This window comes from Panthera uncia (genome assembly GCF_023721935.1).
Source record: "Panthera uncia isolate 11264 chromosome B2 unlocalized genomic scaffold, Puncia_PCG_1.0 HiC_scaffold_25, whole genome shotgun sequence".
Classification (NCBI taxonomy): Eukaryota; Metazoa; Chordata; class Mammalia; order Carnivora; family Felidae; genus Panthera; species Panthera uncia.
In genome coordinates, this window is record NW_026057581.1 from 16,681,350 (window position 1) to 16,703,593 (window position 22,244).

At 41.6% G+C, this 22,244-nt stretch overlaps 1 protein-coding gene across 1 annotated transcript in view; it reads right to left on the reverse strand.

Annotated features, from left to right (window-relative positions):
• Window positions 1-2,517: 2,517 nt before the first annotated feature.
• SYCP2L (synaptonemal complex protein 2 like) overlaps window positions 2,518-22,244 on the reverse strand; it is a 112,265-nt gene continuing 92,538 nt past the window's right edge. Inside the window, exons 26-31 of the mRNA XM_049655048.1 lie at window positions 20,710-20,811; window positions 19,484-19,590; window positions 18,478-18,569; window positions 16,378-16,477; window positions 8,930-8,992; window positions 2,518-2,709 (exon numbers count right to left, since the gene is read on the reverse strand). Coding sequence (XP_049511005.1) covers window positions 2,572-2,709; window positions 8,930-8,992; window positions 16,378-16,477; window positions 18,478-18,569; window positions 19,484-19,590; window positions 20,710-20,811 — 602 coding nt within the window. The 3' untranslated portion in view covers window positions 2,518-2,571. The remainder of the gene's footprint in view (window positions 2,710-8,929; window positions 8,993-16,377; window positions 16,478-18,477; window positions 18,570-19,483; window positions 19,591-20,709; window positions 20,812-22,244) is intronic.

The window sequence follows — 22,244 nt, forward strand, 5'->3', positions numbered from 1 at the left end:
CAGGTGGAATTTAGTTCTGGGATGCAAGGACGGCACAACATTCCCCAATTGGTCAACATCATACACCATATCAACAAAGCAAAGAATAAAAAACCTATAATCCTCTCAGTAGATGCAGAAAAGCATTTGACAAGATTTAACATTCATTCATGATAAAAACTCAACAAAATGAGGTTAGAGGGAACAAACGTCAACATAATAAGGGCTATAAATGACAAACCCACAGCTAACATCATCTTCAATGGTGAAAAATTGAGAGCTTTCCCTCTAGCGTCAGGAGCAAAACAAGGATGTACACTCCCACTTTTTAGTTAACATAATACTGAAAGTCCTAGCCAAAGGATCAGCCAAAACAAAGAAATAAAAGGCATCCATATTGGTAAAGAAGAAGTTAAATTATAACTATTTGCAGATGACATGATACCATACATAGAAATGAATTCAGTGAAATGGTAGGATACAACATTTATACCCAGAAATTTGTAGCATTTCTAGAAATTAACAAAGTTGAAATTCTTTTAAATACCATTTACAATTGGACCACAAAGAACACCCAGAAATAAACTTAGCCAAAGAGGTGAAAGACCTATATTCTGAAAACTATAAAACACTGATGAAAGAAATTGAAGATGACACAAACAGAAAGATATTCCATACTCATAGATTAGAAGAATTAATATTGTCAAAATATCCACATTACCCAAAGCAATCTACAGATTCAATGCAATCTTTATCAAAATACCACAGCATTTTTCACAGAACAAGCACAAATAATACTAAAATCTGTATGGAACCAGGGGCGCCTGGGTGGCTCAGTTGGCTGGGGACTGACTTCAGCTCAGGTCACAATCTCACAGTTCGGGAGTTCAAGCCCCGCGTCGGGCTCTGTGCTGACAGCTCAGAGCCTGGAGCCTGCTTCGGATTCCGTGTCTCCCCCTCTCTCTGCCCCTCCCCTGCTCACCCTCTGTGTCTCTCCATCTCTCTGTAATAAATAAACGTTAAAAAAAAAAAATCTCTTCCTTAGCTACCATGTTCATTTGTCATTCTCATAAAGTCCTTCTAATCAAGCCAGTAAAGGCGCTTCCGTTTGGGTCTGGATAAACTTTTTTTCAAAAATTGTTAACGTTTATTTATTATTGAGAGACAGAGAGAGACAGAGCATGAACAGAGGAGGGGTAGAGAGAGGAGACACAGAATGCGAAGCAGGCTCCAGGCTCCCAGCTGTCAGCACAGAGCCCGACGTGGGGCTCGAACTCACGAACCGGGAGATCGTGACCTGAGCTGAAGTTGAACTCTCAACCGACTGAGCCACCCAGGTGCCCCTGGGCCTGGACAAACTTAATTTCCACTAATACTCCATAGTATTACAGACTCGGACCATTCCTTCATTTCTCTGCCTCTGTTCCAGGATTCACGTTAGTCCCTCTGTGCTAACCCTAGAGAAACCTACCCTATCCTTCAAGATCTCATAATGGCACTTTTCCTCCAGGAATCTGTCCCTGATCACCCCAACAAAAATGACCTCTCCCTCCTCACAACCCTGCTTGTGCCCAGTTTACACTTCACTTAGGACCCTTGTCACACACAACCTTGAGATTTTTCAGTTACCTGGTGTCTTAAGACTAACTTCTTACTAGCTAAGATCATGCCTTACCCATCCTACCCTGGGAGCTGACCGAAGGCTTTGGAGGGAACAGCTCTCAGATATATGTTTACCGGTTACCAGAAGTCATATCCATTCTTTAGATGTTGTTCACTGAAGATGGTCAATGTAATGGCACTGAAATCCACAAAACTCCAGGTCACCAGGAACTGTAAGCCCTAAACTGGATATACCCACACGAGATGAAGTGAATTAGATCCTATGGACTTAAATAAAAAGTGTTCTTATACTCTTTTATAAAGCTTACTATAATGTACTAAACCATAGCTCATTAAAAAATTCTAAAGAAAAAAGACGACCATTAAATTGAGGCTGTAAACATTTGTTTTGGCAGACTAAATTTACACAACACAGAAGATATTATGTCACGATTATATAAGTTAACTGTTTTCAGTCCGTAGTCTTTAACTGCACTCATCCAATTATGAACAGAGTTCGTTTGTAGATGGCCTCAAATTACATAGGTTTTATTTTTCCAAAATAAATTCACTCAACTGTGCATGCAAACTTCATGCATTCAGACTTTATTAGAGCACTTAGGAATTGTCACATAGGCATGTCTCCTCTGCTAAAGCTGGCCGTTTTGTTTAAGTGCTGAAGAAAATAGAATGTTTGCAGATCCAACGAAATAATAAGTATTTCAAAATACAACACTGTTTTCATCTGAGCTATTTGCATCACAAATTAAATTTTCCCTCTACGAGACAGACCAAACAGCAGGTATACAGATGCTAAGATTTCCCCCCCAAAACTCAAGGACACCTCAAATAAAAGACTGATTTTACTTTAAAATCATTAAAAAAAAAAAAAAGCAACACCCCAAGTTAGTAAACATCCTGAGCTTCCTATTTTCTGACCAAATTTTGATACAGAACGCTAACATTTATGACAACTGGACAATAACACAACTACAAACTACCAACATATCCTGTCCTATTTCCAACTCTGCAGTTCTCAGGGATGCCATTTGGAGCAGAGCAAAATGAAGAAGCCAGGGCCACCGCTGTGTGACCCAAGCCAGCTTTGTCATCTTCAGGTGGCTCAGACTGGTGGGAAAAAAAAAAAAAAAAAAAAGAAAGAACAGCAATTAGTTGAGCCTGAACTACCCAGCTCTTGGTCCCTCAGAACTCGGTGAGCCAACATGAATGTCACTCTGTTTTATCAGCTACGTCCCTAACTCAGATATCCAGTGAAGTTCTGTCTTCCACGGCCACTGGAAGCTAAAGTCAGTTCATTGCGGGAGAACTGGCCGGAGTCAAAATCACCCTGCAAAAATGTCTCAAACGTGTGACGCTTCGAGGATGTGCCCGCCATCTCTCAACAGTCCAGCACAGCAGGTTATTTTTTTCCTCCCGTATTGAAGAAAAGACCAGTATTTCTTGGGTGGAATACCAAAGGCTGGGCTGGCTTTCGGGGCCGTGCTGTGTGCAAAATGCATGTTTGTTAATACACGGATTGGGACGGAGCCCAACGTGATGCTCATAAAACAAGATGTAGGTAAGAGCTGATATCAAGGAGGGAACTGATTTTCCCGTCCTAAAGCGTCCTAGGCGCAGGCTCATCTGCAAAGAATGGCAGACAGAATCACCTGTGTGATTTAAGTTATTTCTCTTTTTTCTGTGTTCAGCTCAGGTAATTTGACTTGGGCATGAGAGACAGTACTAGATACCTACCCAACATCTGTTCTCCCTTTCTTCCTTATTTACAGAACCCCACTTGTTAGGAAGACAGTAGCAGTTAAATTCTCCCCCAACTCCCTTTCAACCAGGGTGGGCTACTGACCCAGTCAGTAAGATGGAGACAAACTTCTGTTGGTTTGGGCTTCCATGAAAACAGTTTTCTTAATTTAGAAAAAAACGGAAGGGGAAGGTAGATTTTCCTGGCACACGTCTTTGACCTTTCACATTTCACCTATTCTCGTCCTTCCTACCTGGAGTGTAGAAGAGATACCCAGAAGTAGAGTGGACACTCTATCGAGCCCAAAGCCATATGAAGGATGGCTGAGCAGGAAACTAAAGGGACCTGGGTCTCTGATGGCTGCTTACTGTTACCGCATCACCGGCCCTGGATAACCTCCCTCCCTCTGGGCTGCCGCTTACAGGGAAAAAATAAAACCCCTGTTTGGTGTAGCTGCTGCAGCCTGATTCCTGTTACATGTGACCAACTGTAACATGTACATTTAATTCACATTTGATCCAGTTCTCCAGTAGAGCTAGGAATTAGGCTAATATTCTTAGCCCAGATTTGTCTTTTTCCTACATCCTCTTTTAGTGCTATTTTGATGTGAAGATTTGTTATTTTTGTTTCTCTAAATTTTGGGGGGCCTTCCCAAATTTTTTCCTGATAATTCAAGTGATTCAAGATATAGGTCAAGTGATTCAAGATATAGGTAAAAGGATGATCACTACAAAATTATTTGTAATAATAATTTAAAATAAGCTGGATGTGCATCAATAGGGAATCAAATGTATAAGTTGTAGCAGGTCCACAACCTAGAATATTTTATAGTTATTAAAAAATAATTCTGGACTTGGAAAAGGATCCTTTTATTGCTCAGAGAACAAAAATACACATAATATTTAGTATAACATTTATGTTACTTAAAGACATACACATGTATACTTATACAGACATTTGTATACATTCTTCTATAAGTATTGACAAAGTGTCTGAAAGAACATATACCAAACTATAAAGAGGTGGTTACTTCTAGATCACAGGTAAGAAGGAGGGTTAAGGAAAGGGGGAAAAATAACTCTTTATAAATGTTATGCTGTCTGAGTTTATTCCACAAAAGTAATTCGTATCCGGGACTAAATTCTAAAAATACAGAAGTAGTCTAGATTCACCTAAAATGTCACTACACAGAAATACCCCAGTTTTGGTGCATATCTTCTAGAATCTAGACCTCTCACTGTGTATACATGCACGTACGTTGCGCAAACTCTCTTGTCACACCATCCTCCTTGTTATCTCATTGGTCAACTGGTTCTTCTCTTCTTCTCGCTTCATCTCCCTGGAGCAGCCCAAGAACTTCTCTCTATGCTGGCCCTTCTCTCTATGCTCAGTCCCTAAGTCAATTCAGCCAGTCTTATGCTCAGCTTTCTCTTTCCACACCGAATCAGTCTCTTTCACCACACTTTTTTTCTTCTTACCACTGTCACGAATTTTTATCTATTTACTCTTCACTCTCTGTCTATCCTACTAAAATGTACCCTCTAGACGGTCAAGGACCTCTTGGGTATCATTCTAACCCCAGCAGTGAAGACAATACTTGGCACCTAATAGATGCAGCAGTTTGTGGAGTGAATGGACATAATACACCCTCATTGAACATTTAAAACAAGTGGGATCTGGGGCGCCTGGGTGGCTCAGTCAGTTGAGCATCCGACTCTTGATTTTGGCTTAGGTCATGATCTCACAGTTCAGGAGGTGGAGCCCCACGTGGGGCTTTGTGCTGACAGCACAGAGCCTGCTTGGGATTTTTTTTCTCTATTTCAAAATAAATAAATAAACTTTAAAAAAATAAAACTAAAAAAACCAAATGGGATCACGTGATATGCAATGCTTTTCAAGAGGCTTTTAACTTTTTACTCACGATCAAGTGTCTTCCCGAATCAATTAATCTAATCTAATTCTTTTCAATGGCAACGCGACATATCATGTAAGTGTATCGATCTATTTAACCAAGCTCCAGCTAGGCATTCAGGCACTTTCCAACAGCTCCTTATCAGAACTGTTATACATACTACTCTACATTTCCTTGCGCAGTCCAATTTAATCTTTAAGAGAGTTCTCTAGAAGTGGGATTGCCAGGTCAAACATCACAGAGCACAACTTTGGATCCCAAAGGAGTTCTTAAAAATCAACTTTTTTTTTTTTTGATAACTACTATACTCTAAGATATATGGAATTACATTCTTAATGAATATATTTTCATTATATGGTCTACTTAGGGAATCTACCTTAGACCTCTAAATTGAAATTTTCAAGTCGATAACCGTATAAAAAGCCCCATTATTAAATGCTGTGGGAAAGAAGCAAACAGTATTCAAAGAACCCAACCGGGTGAGAGGGTTGCTATCTTTAAAGCGACTGCATCCGGGGCGCCTGGGTGGCGCAGTCGGTTAAGCGTCCGACTTCAGCCAGGTCACGATCTCGCGGTCCGTGAGTTCGAGCCCCGCGTCAGGCTCTGGGCTGATGGCTCGGAGCCTGGAGCCTGTTTCCGATTCTGTGTCTCCCTCTCTCTCTGCCCCTCCCCCGTTCATGCTCTGTCTCTCTCTGTCCCAAAAATAAATAAAAAACGTTGAAAAAAAAAAATTAAAGCGACTGCATCCAAGAACAGGATAGTTCGTAGTTGTTCAACACATTCCGTATTTGTTTACTCCGTGGGCCTCACAATACTTCCAGAAAGCTCACAGGGTGGTAGCCCCACGAGCTGCTGGGCCATCTAGAGAAGCATTAGGGCTCATAGTAATACTTCTATAAACTTCTTCCTTGAAAAATCTCTCCAAATCCATCCCATCCTGTCTCCAATCCTCGGCCTTCCCAATATCCTCGGCTTCTTCTTGAAAGAAAATGTCTCCCTCCCTTCTCCTTCTCACTAAAATGCGGTTGACTTCTGAGGGTGCCACCTTCCCCAACACCCTCTCTCAATTAAAAGTTTTTGTCGTTGCTGTTGTTCTTTTTAACTCTGTTATCCCATTACTTCCTGGCCAGGCAGAGAAACAGGTATTCTCCTTGCTCCAAAATGCCAAATATAGGAATTGTTCTCCTGCAGACACTTCTCTGTTGCTTATGCCAACCATCTAAATTATCATCCGTCACCCATCATCTTGGCCCCTCTGTTCACTTGGCCCTGCTTCCTGTCAAGCCTTAGTAGTTACTGAAACTCCGTCATGAGGGACCCACCTTCACTCTCCGGCTTCTCAGTTCTTTCACTTCCTCACCTCGTATAGGATTTTCTTCCATTTCACCATAGCTACACTCTCTCGGATGTTATCATTACAGAAATCCTGATTCATAACATCCTGTTTTCTAACTGCATTTTTCGGGCCTTTCCCAGCCACCTGCTCTCCTTCCCTCACTGTCCTAACTTTTGATCCCACTGAAACTGTCAATCCCTTGACACGATTTATGGACGGAATGTCTGTATCACCCCCACTCCATTCAATTGCTGAAATTCCCCCCATCCCCGCCACGTGATGATGTTAGGAAGCAGAGCCTCGGGGAGGTAATCAGGATGAAATGAGGTCAGGAGATGAGCCCTCACAAGTGGATTAGTGCTCTTAGAAGAATCAGGACAGAGTTTGCACTCTCTGCTCTCCACCTTGTGAGAACGGACATCTTTATGTTACTGAGTCTCCCCATCTATTGGTCCTGAAATTAGTAACAATGCATTTAGAGTTTCTCCATTAGGCATGATACTGGCTTCTGGACTGATTTATCATACTACAGAGTATCTCATTACTACTATTTTATGTGGGCTTACACAAATTCAGACACAGATGTAGACTTTTTTCAAACACCTTTTGAAATCTATGGAAGAGAATCACAATGATTTTTCTCCCTAGGTCTATCAGCAATCAATGTATTGACAGATTCCCTAATATCACACCATCTTTGTATTGCTGGAATAAATCTCCCTTGATCATGACACATTATTCCTTTCATAAGGTGCTAAATGGTGTTTGCCGATATTTTGCTTAGAATTTTGCCTTAATTATTTTGAGGGAGATTTGTTCTATGGTTCTCTGTGTAATTCTTGTTGGATTTCAGCACTGTCACACAAGGTCCATTTAAAAATTGGGTAATTTTTATTCTTCTGTGTGCTGGAACAGTACTAACGTTACCCTTTAGTACCATTTAGTCAACAGCACCGAAGTTATCCTTTCCCGATAGAAGAACTTCGTGCACAATCTGAACCATTGACTCTCCACTTCTTCTATGAATAGTTCCCATCCCTGCAGGAGTCCATTTTGTTAAATTGTAGTTTCCTGGAAAATTGCCCATGATTCCAAGTCCTCATCAAAACCAGTTAACACATGAACAAATAAACTCTAGTTCCTGCTTGACCCACACGTTCCTTCCACCCCAGGTCTCCCCCATCTCCCTAACCGGCAACGCCATCCATCCAACTGCTAGAAAACAGAATCCCAGGAGTCATCCTTACTTTATGCATCACTTCCATCTATCAGTGATTTATAAACCGTGGCCCCAAAAGGTACCTTGTGTCTCCCCATTTCTCACCGTCTCCAAAGCCCCTCCATCCAGCTCAGCTCCTCTCCTCTATTCTCACTTCCCCAGTCAATTCTTAACAAGGCAGCGAGGATGGGATTCTTAAAATATAAATCAGATCACAGTACCCTCACCCCCAATGCCTTTGCTCGAACCCACCCATATTTCCCTTCACCTGTAGTATGAAATTCAAGCTCCTCAGCCTGTTCAGTGAGGCCCTGACCTCAATGAGACTCAGTCATGCTCCCAGCTTCCTTTCAAGTAACTGTCCCCTCAAACACCACTCTGAGCTAAGAACTTTCAGTTTTTCAAATATGTCATGTTCTCCCCTACCCAATCCTGTTGCCTTAAACTGTTCCTAAGTCTGGTTCCTTCCTATTCTTTTCTTTTTTTTTTTTTTTTATGTTAGTTTTGAGGGAGAGACAGAGCATGAATGGGGAAGGGTCAGAGAAAGAGGGAGACACAGAATCTGAAGCAGGCTCCAGGTTCTGAGCTGTCAGCACAGAGCCTGACACGAGGCTTGAACCCACAAACCGTGAGAACATGACCGGAGCTGAAGTGGGATGCTTAACCGACTGAGCCACCCAGGCTCCCCTGGTTCCTTCCTATTCTTGAAACCCTATCTTAAACGTCACTTCCCCACAGAGATCTTTGATGACCATCCTATCTGAAACTGCACACCCTTGCTCTCAGCCACAGCACTTGTATCCCTCAAAAGCACTTTGTAAACTTGTGCTTAGTTTATTCGCTCACTTGTCTCTTTCTGTCTTTCCTCAAGGAATTTATTTGTAATGGGGGCAGGAACATATCTGTGTGTTCCTGCCATGGAATTGTAGGTCCATGTTTAGCCTGTTGCCCGATGCAGAGCAAGCACTCAATTATAAATATTTGTTCAATGAAAGACCAGATCCAAAAGGATCATTTCTAGCATGGAAAATATTAGGAAAGAGGAGAAAGCTTCCTGGAGCCCAGAGCGTTAGAACATCTTTCCCCCATTCCAATTCCATCCAAGCAATCCTTTGCACCTACCCCAGGAATGCAGTCGTCACACAGGACTTTGGCTTTCCTCATGAAGACTGATCTGGATTGAGCCTGGAAAAAAACGGATCCATCTCATTATATTTAGCCAATTTAAGACTATACACAAATGTACATACATACATCATAAGGTTATTTCATAGATCGTTACATTCCTGGATGTCAGCTGAGGAGAATCAATGGTCAATCCAGAATACCATTCTAAGTAATTGATATTTTCACTTGATACTATTTCATGCACTGCATCTGTCAACACCACTAGCCCAAAACATAGGTAGAGGGATCTCATGACAACCATTCAAAGTATTAATCCCTACTTCCTTGTAGCACTGCGCTAGGGGCTGAAATAATCTAGTCTGAAATAATCTAGTCTAGTGAAAGGAACGGTCTCCTTTCCCTAGCAAAATATGTAAAAACCATCACTGATGCACAAACATGCCAAGAGGGCAGCCCCTGGGTACCAATCAGATCCAGATACTGGATCTGGACCAAGTCCAAGCCTGGTGCCTGCCCAGTAAGCACCCAGCATGAGCTAAGAGCATCATTATCATCTCTCCTCTACAAGCCACGGGGTGGTTTCCTTAGGTGACTGGAAGAGCGGAGAGCAAAGGCAAAACCCTGGGAGATGTGTATTTTGGAGGGATTTTTTTTTTTTTTTTGAGTATTCTAAAGTCATACAAAGGGCCTATTGTCAAGGGAGGTGAAAGCAAATAGTAACTATTCCTACAATGTAATCTGTATGAACTGAAAAGACAGTTGTCTAAAAGCTGAGGTTTAATCAAAATAAGTGAATTCTCCAGGTTTCAGAAATCTAGGAGGTATAATCTTCTCTGCTTCTTAATCTAGTGTTGGTTTATATCAGCAGTTCTCAAAGTGTGAACCTTTGGGACCCGCTAAGGGACCCCTTAAGTCGGAGACCCCTAAGCTTCCAAAGGTTCCTTGAGTCCAAAACTACTTCGGTAATAATGGTAAGTAATAGTAAGACATCATTTGCTTTTTTTCATTCTTTCTCGCACAAATATACAGTGTCTTCCAGAGGCTACAAGATATGTGATATCACAGCAGACTGAACTGAGAAGCAGATACGAGAATACAGCTATCTTCGGTGAAGCCTGATATTAAAGAAATTTGCAAACACAACCCAGTGCTATTCTTCTCACGTTTGTCTTGAAAAATCTGGTTATTTTTCATAAAAATATATTACTCATATCAATATGTAAAGTTTGTTATTTTTTTCATTAGTCATTGTATTTTTTTAATTTTTTTTAATGTTTATTTATTTTTGAGAGAGAGAGAGACAGAGCATGAACGGGGGAGGGTCAGAGAGAGAGGGAGACACAGAATCCCAAGCAGGCTCCAGGCTCTGAGCTGTCAGCACAGAGCCTGATGCGGGGCTCGAACCCACAGAGTGTGAAATCATGTCCTGAGCTGAAGTCGGACGCCCAACCAACTGAGCCACCCAGAAGCCCCGGTCATTATATTTTTACAAACCAGTCTTTTGAATACGTTCAGCCATGAGTGAAAAAGACTCATTATCATTTGAATTGTGAGCTACATATATCATGACAAGCCTTTTGGAGAGTGAACCCAGGATAAACCCATACCAGTAAAACAAAAACCACTAAAAAACGACAACAACAACAAACCCTCATGAACATAATGTATAATAAATATACATACATGTTAATTTAACATAAAAAATATTATTGGATATTATGTATTATCCTGAGTTATTTATGTCAAATTCTATTTTTTTAATGTTTTTCTTTCACATTTTTAAGGTATAATTGATACGCAATGTAACATCAGTTACAGGTGTATACAACACAGTGGCTTTAACAACGCTGTAGATTTTGCTATGCTCACCATGGTGCGGCTACCATCTGTCACCATACGATGCTTCTAAAATACCACAGACTGTATTTCCTGTTGTACCTTTCATCCCCATGACTTATTCCTTCCATAACTGGAAGCAGGTGTCTCCCACTCCCCTTCACATATTTTGACCGCTCCCCCGTACCCCTACCTACCCCCATACCTCTGACAGCCACCAGCTTGTTCTCTGGACTTAGGAGTTTTTTGATTTGTTTTTTAGATTCCACATACAAGTGAAATATGGTATTTGTCTTTCTCTGTCTGGCTTATTTCACTTAGAATACCCCCTAGGTCCCTCCGTGTTTTCATACATGGGAGAGTTCATGGTCTTTATGGCCGAGTAACAATCTGTTGTGCGTGTATATGTATATACACACATACGCCCCACATCTTTACCCATCCGTCTGTTGATGGACATCTAGGCTGCTTCCGGATCTTGGCTACTGTAAATAATAGGGGCGCATGTATCCTTTTGAACTTGTGGTTTTGTTTTCATTAAATACCCCGTCGCAGAATTTCTGGATCATATATTTCCATTTTAAATTTTGTTGAGAAAGCTCCAAACTGTTTCCCACAGTGACTGCATCAGTTTACATTCCTACCAACAAGGGTTCCTTTTTTTCTCATCCTGACCAACATCTGTCATTTCTTGCTTTTTTGATACCAGCCATTTTGACAGGTAGAAGGTGATAACTCATGGTGATTTAGAATTGCATTTCTCTAATGATTAGTGATGTTGAGTATCTTTTTATCTCTCTGTTGGCCATCTGTACGTCTTCTTAGAAGAAATTTCTATTCGGGTCCTCTGCCTATCTTTTAATTGGAACATTTGGCTTTTTGGTATGGAGCTATCTACGCCCTTCATTATATTTTGGATATTAACCCCTTAACAGATATATCATTTGCCAATATCTTCTCCCATTCAGTAGGTTGCCTTACATTATGTTGATGGTTTCTTTTGCTGTGCAAAACCTTTCTATTTTGATGTAGTCTCAATAGTTTAGTTTTGCTTTTGTTTCCCTCACCTGAGGAGACACAGGGTTGTGTCAAAGAGATTACCGCCTATGTGTTGTTTCAAGAGTCGTATGGTTTCAGGTCTCACAATGCATTAATCCATTTTGGGTTTATTCATATGCATGGTGTAAGAATGTGGTCCAGGGGTGCCTGGGTGGCTCAGTCGGTTAAGCATCCGACTTCAGCTCAGGTCACGATCTCACGGTCCGTGGGTTCGAGCCCCGCATCGGGCTCTGTGCTGACAGCTCAGAGCCTGGAGCCTGTTTCAGATTCTGTGTCTCCTTCTCTCTGTGACCCTCCCCCGTTCATGCTCTGTCTCTGTCTCAAAAAATAAATAAACGTTAAAAAAAAATAGATTACTTAAAAACAAAATATTTAAAAAAAAAAAAAGAATGTGGTCCAGTTTTTCCAGCACCACTTATTGAAAAGATGGTCTTTTCCCTAGTGTATATTCTTGTCTTTTTTGTCATATATTAATTGACCATATAAGCATGGATTGATCTATGGGTCTATATTTGTGCCAGTACCATACTGTTTTGAATACCATAGCTTTGTAATATAGTTTGACACTAGGATTGTGACACCTCCACCTTTGTTCTTCTTTCTTAAGATTGCTTTGACTATTCAGGGTCTCTTGTACTTCTGGATATATTTTAGGATTATTTGTTCTAGTTCTGTGAAAAATGCTGTTTGTATTTTGATAGGGATTATGTTGAATCTGTAGGTTGGGGTAGTATGGACATTTTACAAATGCTAATTCTTCCAGTCCATAAGTATGTATATAGTTCCATTTGTGTCCTCTTCAATTTTTTTCATCAAGATTTTATAGTTTTCAGAGTACAGGTCTTTTTTCCACTTCTTTGGTTTTTATTCTTAGGTATCTTATTCTTGGTGATGCAATTGTAAATGAGATTGTTTTCTTACTTTCTCTTTCTGCTGCTTCATTATTAGTGTAAATATATGTAACAGATTTCTGTATATTAATTTTATATTCTGTGACTTTATTGTATTTATAGGTTCTAATAGTTTTTTGATGGGATCTTTAGGATTTTCTGGATATAGTATCATGTCATCTACAAATAGTGACAGTTCTACTTTTTCCTCCCCAATGTGGTGACTTTTCTTTTTCTTCTCCTATTGCTGTGTAAGACTTTCATTACTATGCTGAATAAAAGTGGTGAGTGGGGACAACCTTATCTTGTTCCTGATCTTAGAGAAAAAGTTTTCCATTTTTTACCATTGAGCATGATGTTAGATGTGGGTTTGACATATATGGCCTTTATTACGTTGAAGTAGGTTCCTCTAAACCCATCTCATTGGAAGTTTTCATCAGTAACAGAATTAGAACTTTGTCAAATGCTTTTACTATATCTATTGAGATGATATGATTGTTATCCTTCATTTTATTAATACAGCGTATCATGTGGATTAATTTGTGATATGGAATCATCCTTGAGTCCGTAGAATAAATCCCACTTGATCTTGGAGAATGATCCTTTTAATGTATGGTTGAATGCAGTTAACTAATATTTTCCTGAGGATTTTCGCATCTATGTTGATCAGGAATATTGGCCTATAGTTTTCTTGTTTTTGTAATATCTTTGCCTTATTTTGGTATCACAATAATGCTGGCCTTGTAGAATGTATTTGGAAGCTTTTCTTTCTCTTCTATTTTCTGGAATAATTTAAGAATGGTATTAATTTTTTTTTTTAATGTTGTTGGAACTCACCTGTAAATCCATATGGTCCTGGACTTATGTTTGTTGGGGCTCTTTTCACACACAGTGTTATATTCATTTCAGGTGTACAATGTAGTGATTCAACAATTCCATATATTACTCAGCACTCATCAAGTGTGTTCTTAATCCCCTTCACCTATTTTGCCCATCCCCCCACCCACGCCCCCCTCCCATAACCATCTGTTTGTTCTGTTTGTTTTTTGGTTTGTCTTTTATTTTTTCCCTTTGTTCTGTTTCTCAAATCCCACATGAGTGAAATCATATGGTATTTGTTTTTCTCTGCCTTATATTTTGCTTAGCAGTATACTCTAGATCTATCCATGTTATTGTAAATGGCAAGATTTCATTTTTTTTATTAAGGTCGCTTCCATAAAGTAGCTATTATAAATAATGTCACAATACACGTAGGGGTGTGTGTATACCTTTGAATTCGTGTTTTTATTTTGGGGGTAAATACCCAGTAATCCAACTAGTGGATCATGGGGTAGTTTTATTTTTAATTTTTGGTCGAACCTCCTTACTGTCTTCCACAGTAGCTGCACCAGTTTGCATTCCCACCAAAAGTACACGAGGGTTCTTATTTCTCCACAGTCTCATCAATTTTTGTTGTTGTGTTTTTTATTTTAGTCATTCTGACAGGTATGAGGTGATATCTCATTGTAGTTTTGATTTGCACAGCCATGATGAGTGATGTTGAGCATCTTTTCGTGTGTCTGTTGGCCATCTGGATGTTTTCTTTGGAAGAATGTTCATGTCTTCTGCACATTTTTAAACTGGATTCTTCGGTTTGGGGTGTTGAGCTGTATACATTCTTTATATTTTTTGGATCCTAACCCTTTATCAGATATGTCATTTTCAAATATCTTCCACTATTCAGTAGGTTGTCTTTTAGTTTTATTGGCTGTTACCTTCACTGTGCAGAAGCTTTTAATTTTGCTGTAGTCCCAATAGTTTATTTCTGCTTTTGTTTCCCTTGTTTCAGGAGACATATCTACAGATGTTGTTATGGGTAATGTCAGAAATTACTGCTTGTGCTTTCTCCTAGGATTTTTATGGTTTCAGATCTCATATTTAGGTCCTTACTCCATTTTTTGTTTGTTTTTGTGTATGGTGTAAGAAAATGGTCCAGCTTCATTATTTTGCATGTAAGTGTTGAATAGAATGTCTTTTTCCCCTTGTATATTCTTTCCTGCTTTGTCAAAGATTAATTGACCATATACTTGTGCATCCCCCCAATTCAAAACCAGATAAAGACCCACAAAAAAATGAAAACTACAGGCTAATATCTCTGATGAGCACAGATGCAAAAATCCTCAACAAAATTAGCAAACATAATCCAGCAATATGTTAAAAAAAAAGCATTCCTCATGACTGAATGAGATTTATTCCTGGGATACACAGATGGTTCAATATTTGCAAACCAGTCAATGTGATACATCACATCAATAAGAGAAAGGATAAGAACCATATGATCATTTCAATAGATGCAGAAAAAGCATTTGACAAAGCACAACATCCATTCACGATAAAGCCCCTCAATAAAGTAGGTTTATACAAAACCTCGGAACAAGGTTTATACAAAACTCAGGAACAAGACAAGGATGTCCACTCTTACCACTGTTATTTAACATAGTACTGGATGTCCTAGCCACAGCAATCAGACAAGAGAAAGTAATAAAAGGCATCCAAATTGGTAAAGAAGAAGTTAAACTCTTACTGTTTGCAGATGACGTGATACTATATACAGAAAACCCTAAAGACGCCACCAAAAAACTATTAGGTAAACGTATTCAGTAAAGTTGCAGGATGCGAAATCAATGTTCAGAAATCTGTTGCATTTCTATACACCAATAATGAAGCAGCAGAAAGAGAAGTTAAGAAAACAATCTCATTTACAATTGCACCTAAAATAATAAAGTACCTAGGAATAAGCTTAACCAAAGAGGTGACAGATCTGTCCTCTGAAAACTAGAAAATATTGATGAAAGAAATTGAAGAGACACAAAGAGATATTCGATGCTCATGGACTGGAAGAACAAATACTGGTTTTTAAAATTTTTTTGATGTTTATTTTTGAGAGAGAGCAGGCAGAGACAGAGTGTGAGTGGGGGAGGGGCTAGAAAGAGAGGGAGACACAGAATCTGAAGCAGGCTCCGGGCTCTGAGCTGTCAGTACAGAGCCCGACGTGGGGCTCGAACTCATGAGCCCTGCGATCATGACCTGAGCTGAAGTCAAATGCTTAACCGACTAAGCCACCCAGGGACCCCAAGAACAAATACTGTTAAAATCTCCATACTTCCCAAAGAATATATATAGAGAGAATATATTCTACCATACCACAATTCACTATATATCTAAGTGCTTTTCTCAGGATGGACTCAATTTTTTAAAATTATTGCTTAAAAGAAAACAAACTGGATCAAAAACACTGACATTTGTATGATCCTGCTTATGCTTTTCAAAATTGACATTTCTAGAATGCCCTGAGCCACACTCTCTGCTCAGCGAGTGCCACAAAAGTAGTTGGTTTGAAAGGATGCAGGAACACAGCTGCTTCCGTGCAGTTTCACCCACGTCGATCACCCATCCTACAGCCAGCGCACTACCATCATTCTTCAACTAAGATACTTCTAGAAGGAATGCTTTGAAAAAAAATACCTCAGCACTTGCAGATCACAGAATGACTTCAGGGCATCAGACTGTTTCCCCCAAAATTCCTAGAATTGAACAAAAGTTTTAAGTATTTGGCAGTTATTCTACTCTGGAACAGATCCTCGTAAGTCACAGAGGATATTCAAGAAAAGGACTTACCAGGGCATCCTCCTCAAGGTGTTTCAGAGCCTGGATATCCTTCTCAAGATTGCTCAGCTCTTGAAGGACCAAACTGTGAAACTTCTCTAGTTTATTCAGTCTGATAAAAGTAAAAAGCACCAGATTTCATTGGGACTGCTTGAATAGGACAAAAGACAATCCTCTTATTGCAAGGATACTTCTTATTCTTCTCCAGACATTTGTTTTAAGACACATAACTCAGGGCACCCGGGTGGCTCAGTAGGCTGAGCGTCCAACTCTTGATTTCAGCTCAGGTCATGACCTCACTATTTGTGAGTTCGAGCCCCACATCAGGCTCCAGGCTCACAGAGCAGAGCCTGCTTGGGGTGTTCTGTCTCTCCCCAACTTGTGCACACTCTCTCTCTGTCCCCTCCCCCCCCCCCCCCCTCCCACCCCTGCGCTCAAAATAAATAAACTTTAAAAAAAAAAAAAAAGAACACCCATCTCCTCTTCCCTCACTGACCATCTTCATCCCTTAGTTCTGCAAACTTTGATTTAGCCTTTCAACAGAAGACTGGAGAAAGCTAGTATTACAGAGCAAAGAAGAGATAACTCCAGGGAAAAGGACATGGAGGCCAGAGCTGTCCTGGAAGCTACTAGACCACCAATCATGGCTCCCCATCGCTTCTTACCTTCCATTTTCTCCCCTTTCTCTTGCCTTAAGCTGGTCCTGAAGGCTGAAATTGGCTAATAGACTCGTTTCTCCCCACATGTTAGTTCTAAAGTTTCCAACAGTTGCTCTTTTAACGACCCCATAAACTGCTTTTTTCCCTTGTTTATGGTCTGTCTTCTCCATTAGGCTGGAAGTTCTATGAAGGCAAGAAGCTCCCAAAGCTTGTCATCACTGCTCTCCTGCACTTAGCACGGGACCTGGCACCTGGTGCCACTCAGCGTGCATTTGCCGAATGAAAAATGCATACATATATAACCCCTAAAAGATAATGGGAGTTCTAGAAGTCCAAAGTCCTTCATGGGCTCGTTTTGAAAACCAAATGACATTGCATGTAAGCAAGTTTGAAAAACATCATAAATTTCTACTCACATTACGTTTTCTGCCCTAAGAAACATCCTCCTTCAGTTAAGCAAACCAACCTGCCATTGTTTTCCTCCTCTCCTTCATTCACAGGTCATTCTCTTCAACAAGGAACGATCTCTATACATAGCTTCCTTATACCATTCAAACCTTTGTTTCCAAAACCTCACTACAGAAGCACTTCCGTTGTAATGGCTCTGGATTAACTCTAATCACTACAGAATCCCATCTCTACTCACCTTTCCTAACCTTCACATCTCTCTGAAATCTTATGCCTTTGTTGTTCTTGCTCCATGGTCAAGATATGTTTGTACACGTGTGCGTGTGCGTGTGTGTGTATGCATGAGTGCACAGCACTTTTTATTGTGGCCATATATGTAACATAAAATTTACCCTTTTAGCCATTTCTAATTCAGTGGCAGTAAGTGCATTCACAACGTTGTGCAACTGTCACCACCATCCATCTCTAGAACTTTTCCCTCATCCCAACAGAAACTCCGTTCCGATTAAACAAGAATTCATTCCCCACTCCCTCACCCTCTGGTATTCTCTACTCTGCTTTCCTTCTCTATGAATTTGCCTCTTTTAGGTACCTCCTACAAGTGAAATTGTGTAAGACTGGTCCTTTTGGATCTGGCTTATTTCACTGAGCATAATGTCCTCGAGGTTCATCCATATTGTAGCACGTGTCAGAATTTCATCCCTTAAGGCTGAATAATATTCCACTGCATGTATTTAACACATAGCACTTATCCAGCATTTTTGCATAGATGTCCGTGCTTGCTCTGTCTTCACAACCGGATTATAAATTTTTTGAAAAGAGTGTTTTAGGATCATACAATGGGAGACCATGAAGAGGCTTCAAGAAGGCTTTAACCCGTCATGTTACGAAGGAGGAAGGAGAAACCTAGGAAGGTTAGGTGAGGGAGGAAACCTCACACATGCACTCAAGCTTCGGCTCCTCGTGACCCCAGCACAGTGGTCATGACACAAAAGCTTGTGAGCGATCCCACTTTCACAAACTTGTTCTGAAGCCCAACACTTACCTGCATTGGTGTATCTGGTTTAAAAGTTGGATTAAGCAATCTGGTGCTTGCTTTGCATTTTTTGAATCAAGCGGACTCCCTTTGTACCTAAGCTAAACCATAACAACAACAGCAAAATGATCACATTTGAGTTAACCATAACTACATAAATTCAGTTCAGGTGTTGCGTGGAAAAGACGTTGCATAGCAAACGTTACTGCTAAACGACTGTGATGAGACACCGTGCTACACGCGGTCTATGCATTACCTCAGGTTCAGTGCCAATAAAGAACAATAAGCTAAAATAGGAAAACCTATAGTCTTCCTGTCACAATGTATATTGAATATTATGAACAAATTGCCATTATAAGTGAGCTTACATTGGTATCGAAGAAAATATAAGACTGTGGAGGCTTCCCATGTTAGTTAAATGAATGTATGCCAGGGTAAGAGATTCTTCCCAAATGTGCAAAGAAATAACTCTTTAGGGATTTAGGAACAATAGGACATCAAAGGAGGGAACTGAAATTCTTCCAGAGTTCATCCTGCAGACAAGATTACAGGATGGCCTACATGCGCATCGCTCAAACATACGCCACCACTCAGCTGACCATCTACCCAAAGCCCACCTCCGCCCTTATCCCAGACGCCTCTCGCATCCAGATGGTCCCCCACTCCCCTCTCCTCCCATCTATCATTATGACCGAATCATTGCTTCTGGTAGTTCAGTTGTCTGAGAACACTACCAATGAAACCAAACCATGAGTCTGATTTCCATAGAGGTGCATCTGGTCTCACCGTAGCAAATGCACAGGTAATAGCAGTCTCATAAATACAAGGCATAATTCACAAAGGCACTGAAATCAGTGACCATGGCTAAGGCAAACGTACCTCCCCAAAAGAGTGCAGAGAACCCTCACTCTGGGTTCACATGATATCCTCATGAAGGAGATCAACGGCACTGATGGATAATAGGAACTTGTTAAACTTGTAACAAGCTAGCTTTTCATTTTTAGTGGAAAATTACCTCAGTTTTTCTTCTCAGGTCTCTAGTGAAGGTTTCGAGGGTCGCGATAATAGCAGAACCATCTGAGTTCTCCGGCACAACTGCTGGGGACGGAGTGGAAATGCCTTCTGAACAATAAAGAGAGAACATCGGGTAAAACGAACACAGTGCTCGAGGTAGATGTGCTCAGTCTATCAGCTGCTCAGAGGTGGACGGGCAGCTAAGAAGCACAGATACGAGCCGCAGAAGTCCCACGGGGGCCTGGCCGTGACTGCAGCCTGGCCGACTCTGGCCGACAAGGCCAGCTTGGTCCGATAGTCCTCGTCGTGAGCACTTCGTGCCGCTTCCCACCGAACCTCACTCAAGTGCTCACCTCCTCCAAACTCTCCCGGAATTTTAAATCAGAGCAACTCTGCCTAAGCAGCAGGCAGAGAGAGGTGTTGTAAGAGGTTTTAAAGAGGATGTGATGGGTGGGACATTTCTATGGGGGCAACACTGGCATGATGGCTCCTGGGCGCCCCGAGTTTTAGGAGGGCTCGCAAGGGCTCTGGCACTATTAAGGGACTGGCAGGTTGTAGCTCATTTCAGCCGCACAAAAGCCACGTCAAATGGGCTCCGTTGTTCCCCATATTGAACAGAGGGATCCAGTAACTTGTGCAAGCTTGTTCTCCATATTGATCCAGTAACTTGTGCAAGCTCACACCAACAGTGCCAGGATTGGAACCCAAAACACAAGGCTCCAAGAGAGCAAATTGGGAAGACCAGAGGCACCTAACCACCAAACTCTAGTATCTCTGGGCTTCCCAGTTTGCTCTGTTGGAGTCTTTCGTTTTGAAATATGGTGGCCTCACTTACGCAGAAGGCCATCCTTCACTGGGGTAGAGTGGATATCTCTACCACAAAAACCGAGCTAATAGCTACCAACTAAAGCAGAGACCATAATTTTAGGAGCTTTAGGCCCTGAAAATTGCCATCAAGAAGAGTAAAGAGGCAGACATCAACCTGCTAGAAGGACTAGAACATGCTAGAAGTACTTCCTTTGATCTCTAATTTGTGCAACAATTTACTTGTCTTTGAAAGGACAAAATGCTTCAAAATGCTTTGAAAGGACAAAATACTTGTCTTTGAAAGGCAAAAGCCACTGTGATCTTCAAACCGTAACCCCCTTGGAGTGCGTGCAGGAGCATTCAGTGCTCACAAATCTGTCCCATTCTTGCTTGAATGGCTGGCCGGGCACTTAATGTCACCTGCTAAGCCCGTTTCTTCCGTCACCGAGGAGGGGGATTCCGGAGCATCGCCTTCTTCCAGTTTTGATTGTTTGGACTTAGCGAAACTGCCACCTGATAGGTCTAAAAGCAAGCACAGCACATTAACGATGGCACACCCGTTCCTTCTGTCCCAAATTTCATCTCGTCCTCTTCTTACCAGTTAATACCCAACCTTGGTGAGCAGCCAGCGGCACTTGTTCCCTGTGACTCATTACTTACCGGTGACAGCACCAGCATCAAAGCATGACGCGCACTGATGCCAGAAAGAGGACACATGGGAACAGGCACCCCTTCGACGAGCCCTGTAACATTTAGGAACGGCCTGCTTAGCAAGGGACAGGCTGATCCAAATGAAAAGCAGCAGTGGTTAGCATCAAAAACGCTGCCAGGGCTCAGGCTGAACGGGGCGGTAGCAAGGTAATCTGAGCAGATGGGCCTTCAGAAGCTCATCAGATGGCCCCGCGGAGCGCGCCACCTGCTGGCGACGCTGGAGCTTTACTGCTGCGCTGAGTGCCGCCTCCTAGAGGAGGTCATCTTGGCTGCTCACTAGCTGACGTGACTCTGAGACCTTCAGCTTCTGAGATGTAAATACAGATCCTCTTTTCAATTTGGCAATTACTCAGTATTTTCTATCTGATGTCCGCTTTCATCCCACACATGACCTTGGCTCCATCGAGCCCTCCCAGCCTTAGCAGTGGCACCACCCCGGTCAACAGAACCCTAGAATCAGGCTCAACTCCTGTGTTTCCTTACCATCCACGTCTCCTCCATCAAGGTCCTGCATACAGAACGAATCCATCCCTCTTTCTACATTCCCACACCATGACCCTGGTCCAAGGCCATCCTCCCCGGAGGACCTCATCAGTCTCATGCCTCCAACGGTATCGCCTCCCAAATCTCTCTCTTCCCTGAGCTCCACGAAGCAGCAAACTTGTGTTTCCGACTGCTTGGTCAACCACTCCATCTCAAAACCCACTCTATTCTATTCTTCCCACCCCAACCGCTTTCTTCCCCACCGTGCACTTAGCCCCGCTTAGCTGTGAAGTCATGTGGCTTTGCCCCTTCTCCTCACTGCTGTTTTTCCCCTCTGAAGTGGAAAAATCCAAATTCATTACTCAATAAATACTGTGTGTAATGAGCTGTATGATATGGTGCTATCGGAGAGAAGCAAAGACACAAGTTTCTCTTTCCGTGCTCTGCTTCTATACATGGTCTCCCCGTGTGGGGGGGGGGGGGGGCTCAGACACCCCACGCATGTTCTCATCTCAAGGTCTTTGGTTCTTGCTGCTCCTCGGACTTGAATCCTTTCCCTCACGGATCTGCCCTGAGCTTTCCTCTGGGCGACCGACGTAAAGTTTCAGAACAACCCCCCAGCTTTGAAATCTCTTTCCATGTTTTTCCTAGCCTCTATCACAACATAACACAGTGCGTGTTTTACTTTTCTTGTATATTATCTGCCCTCCCCGCCCCTCCTCCCAACACACACACACACACACACTGGAAGGTAAGCTCCA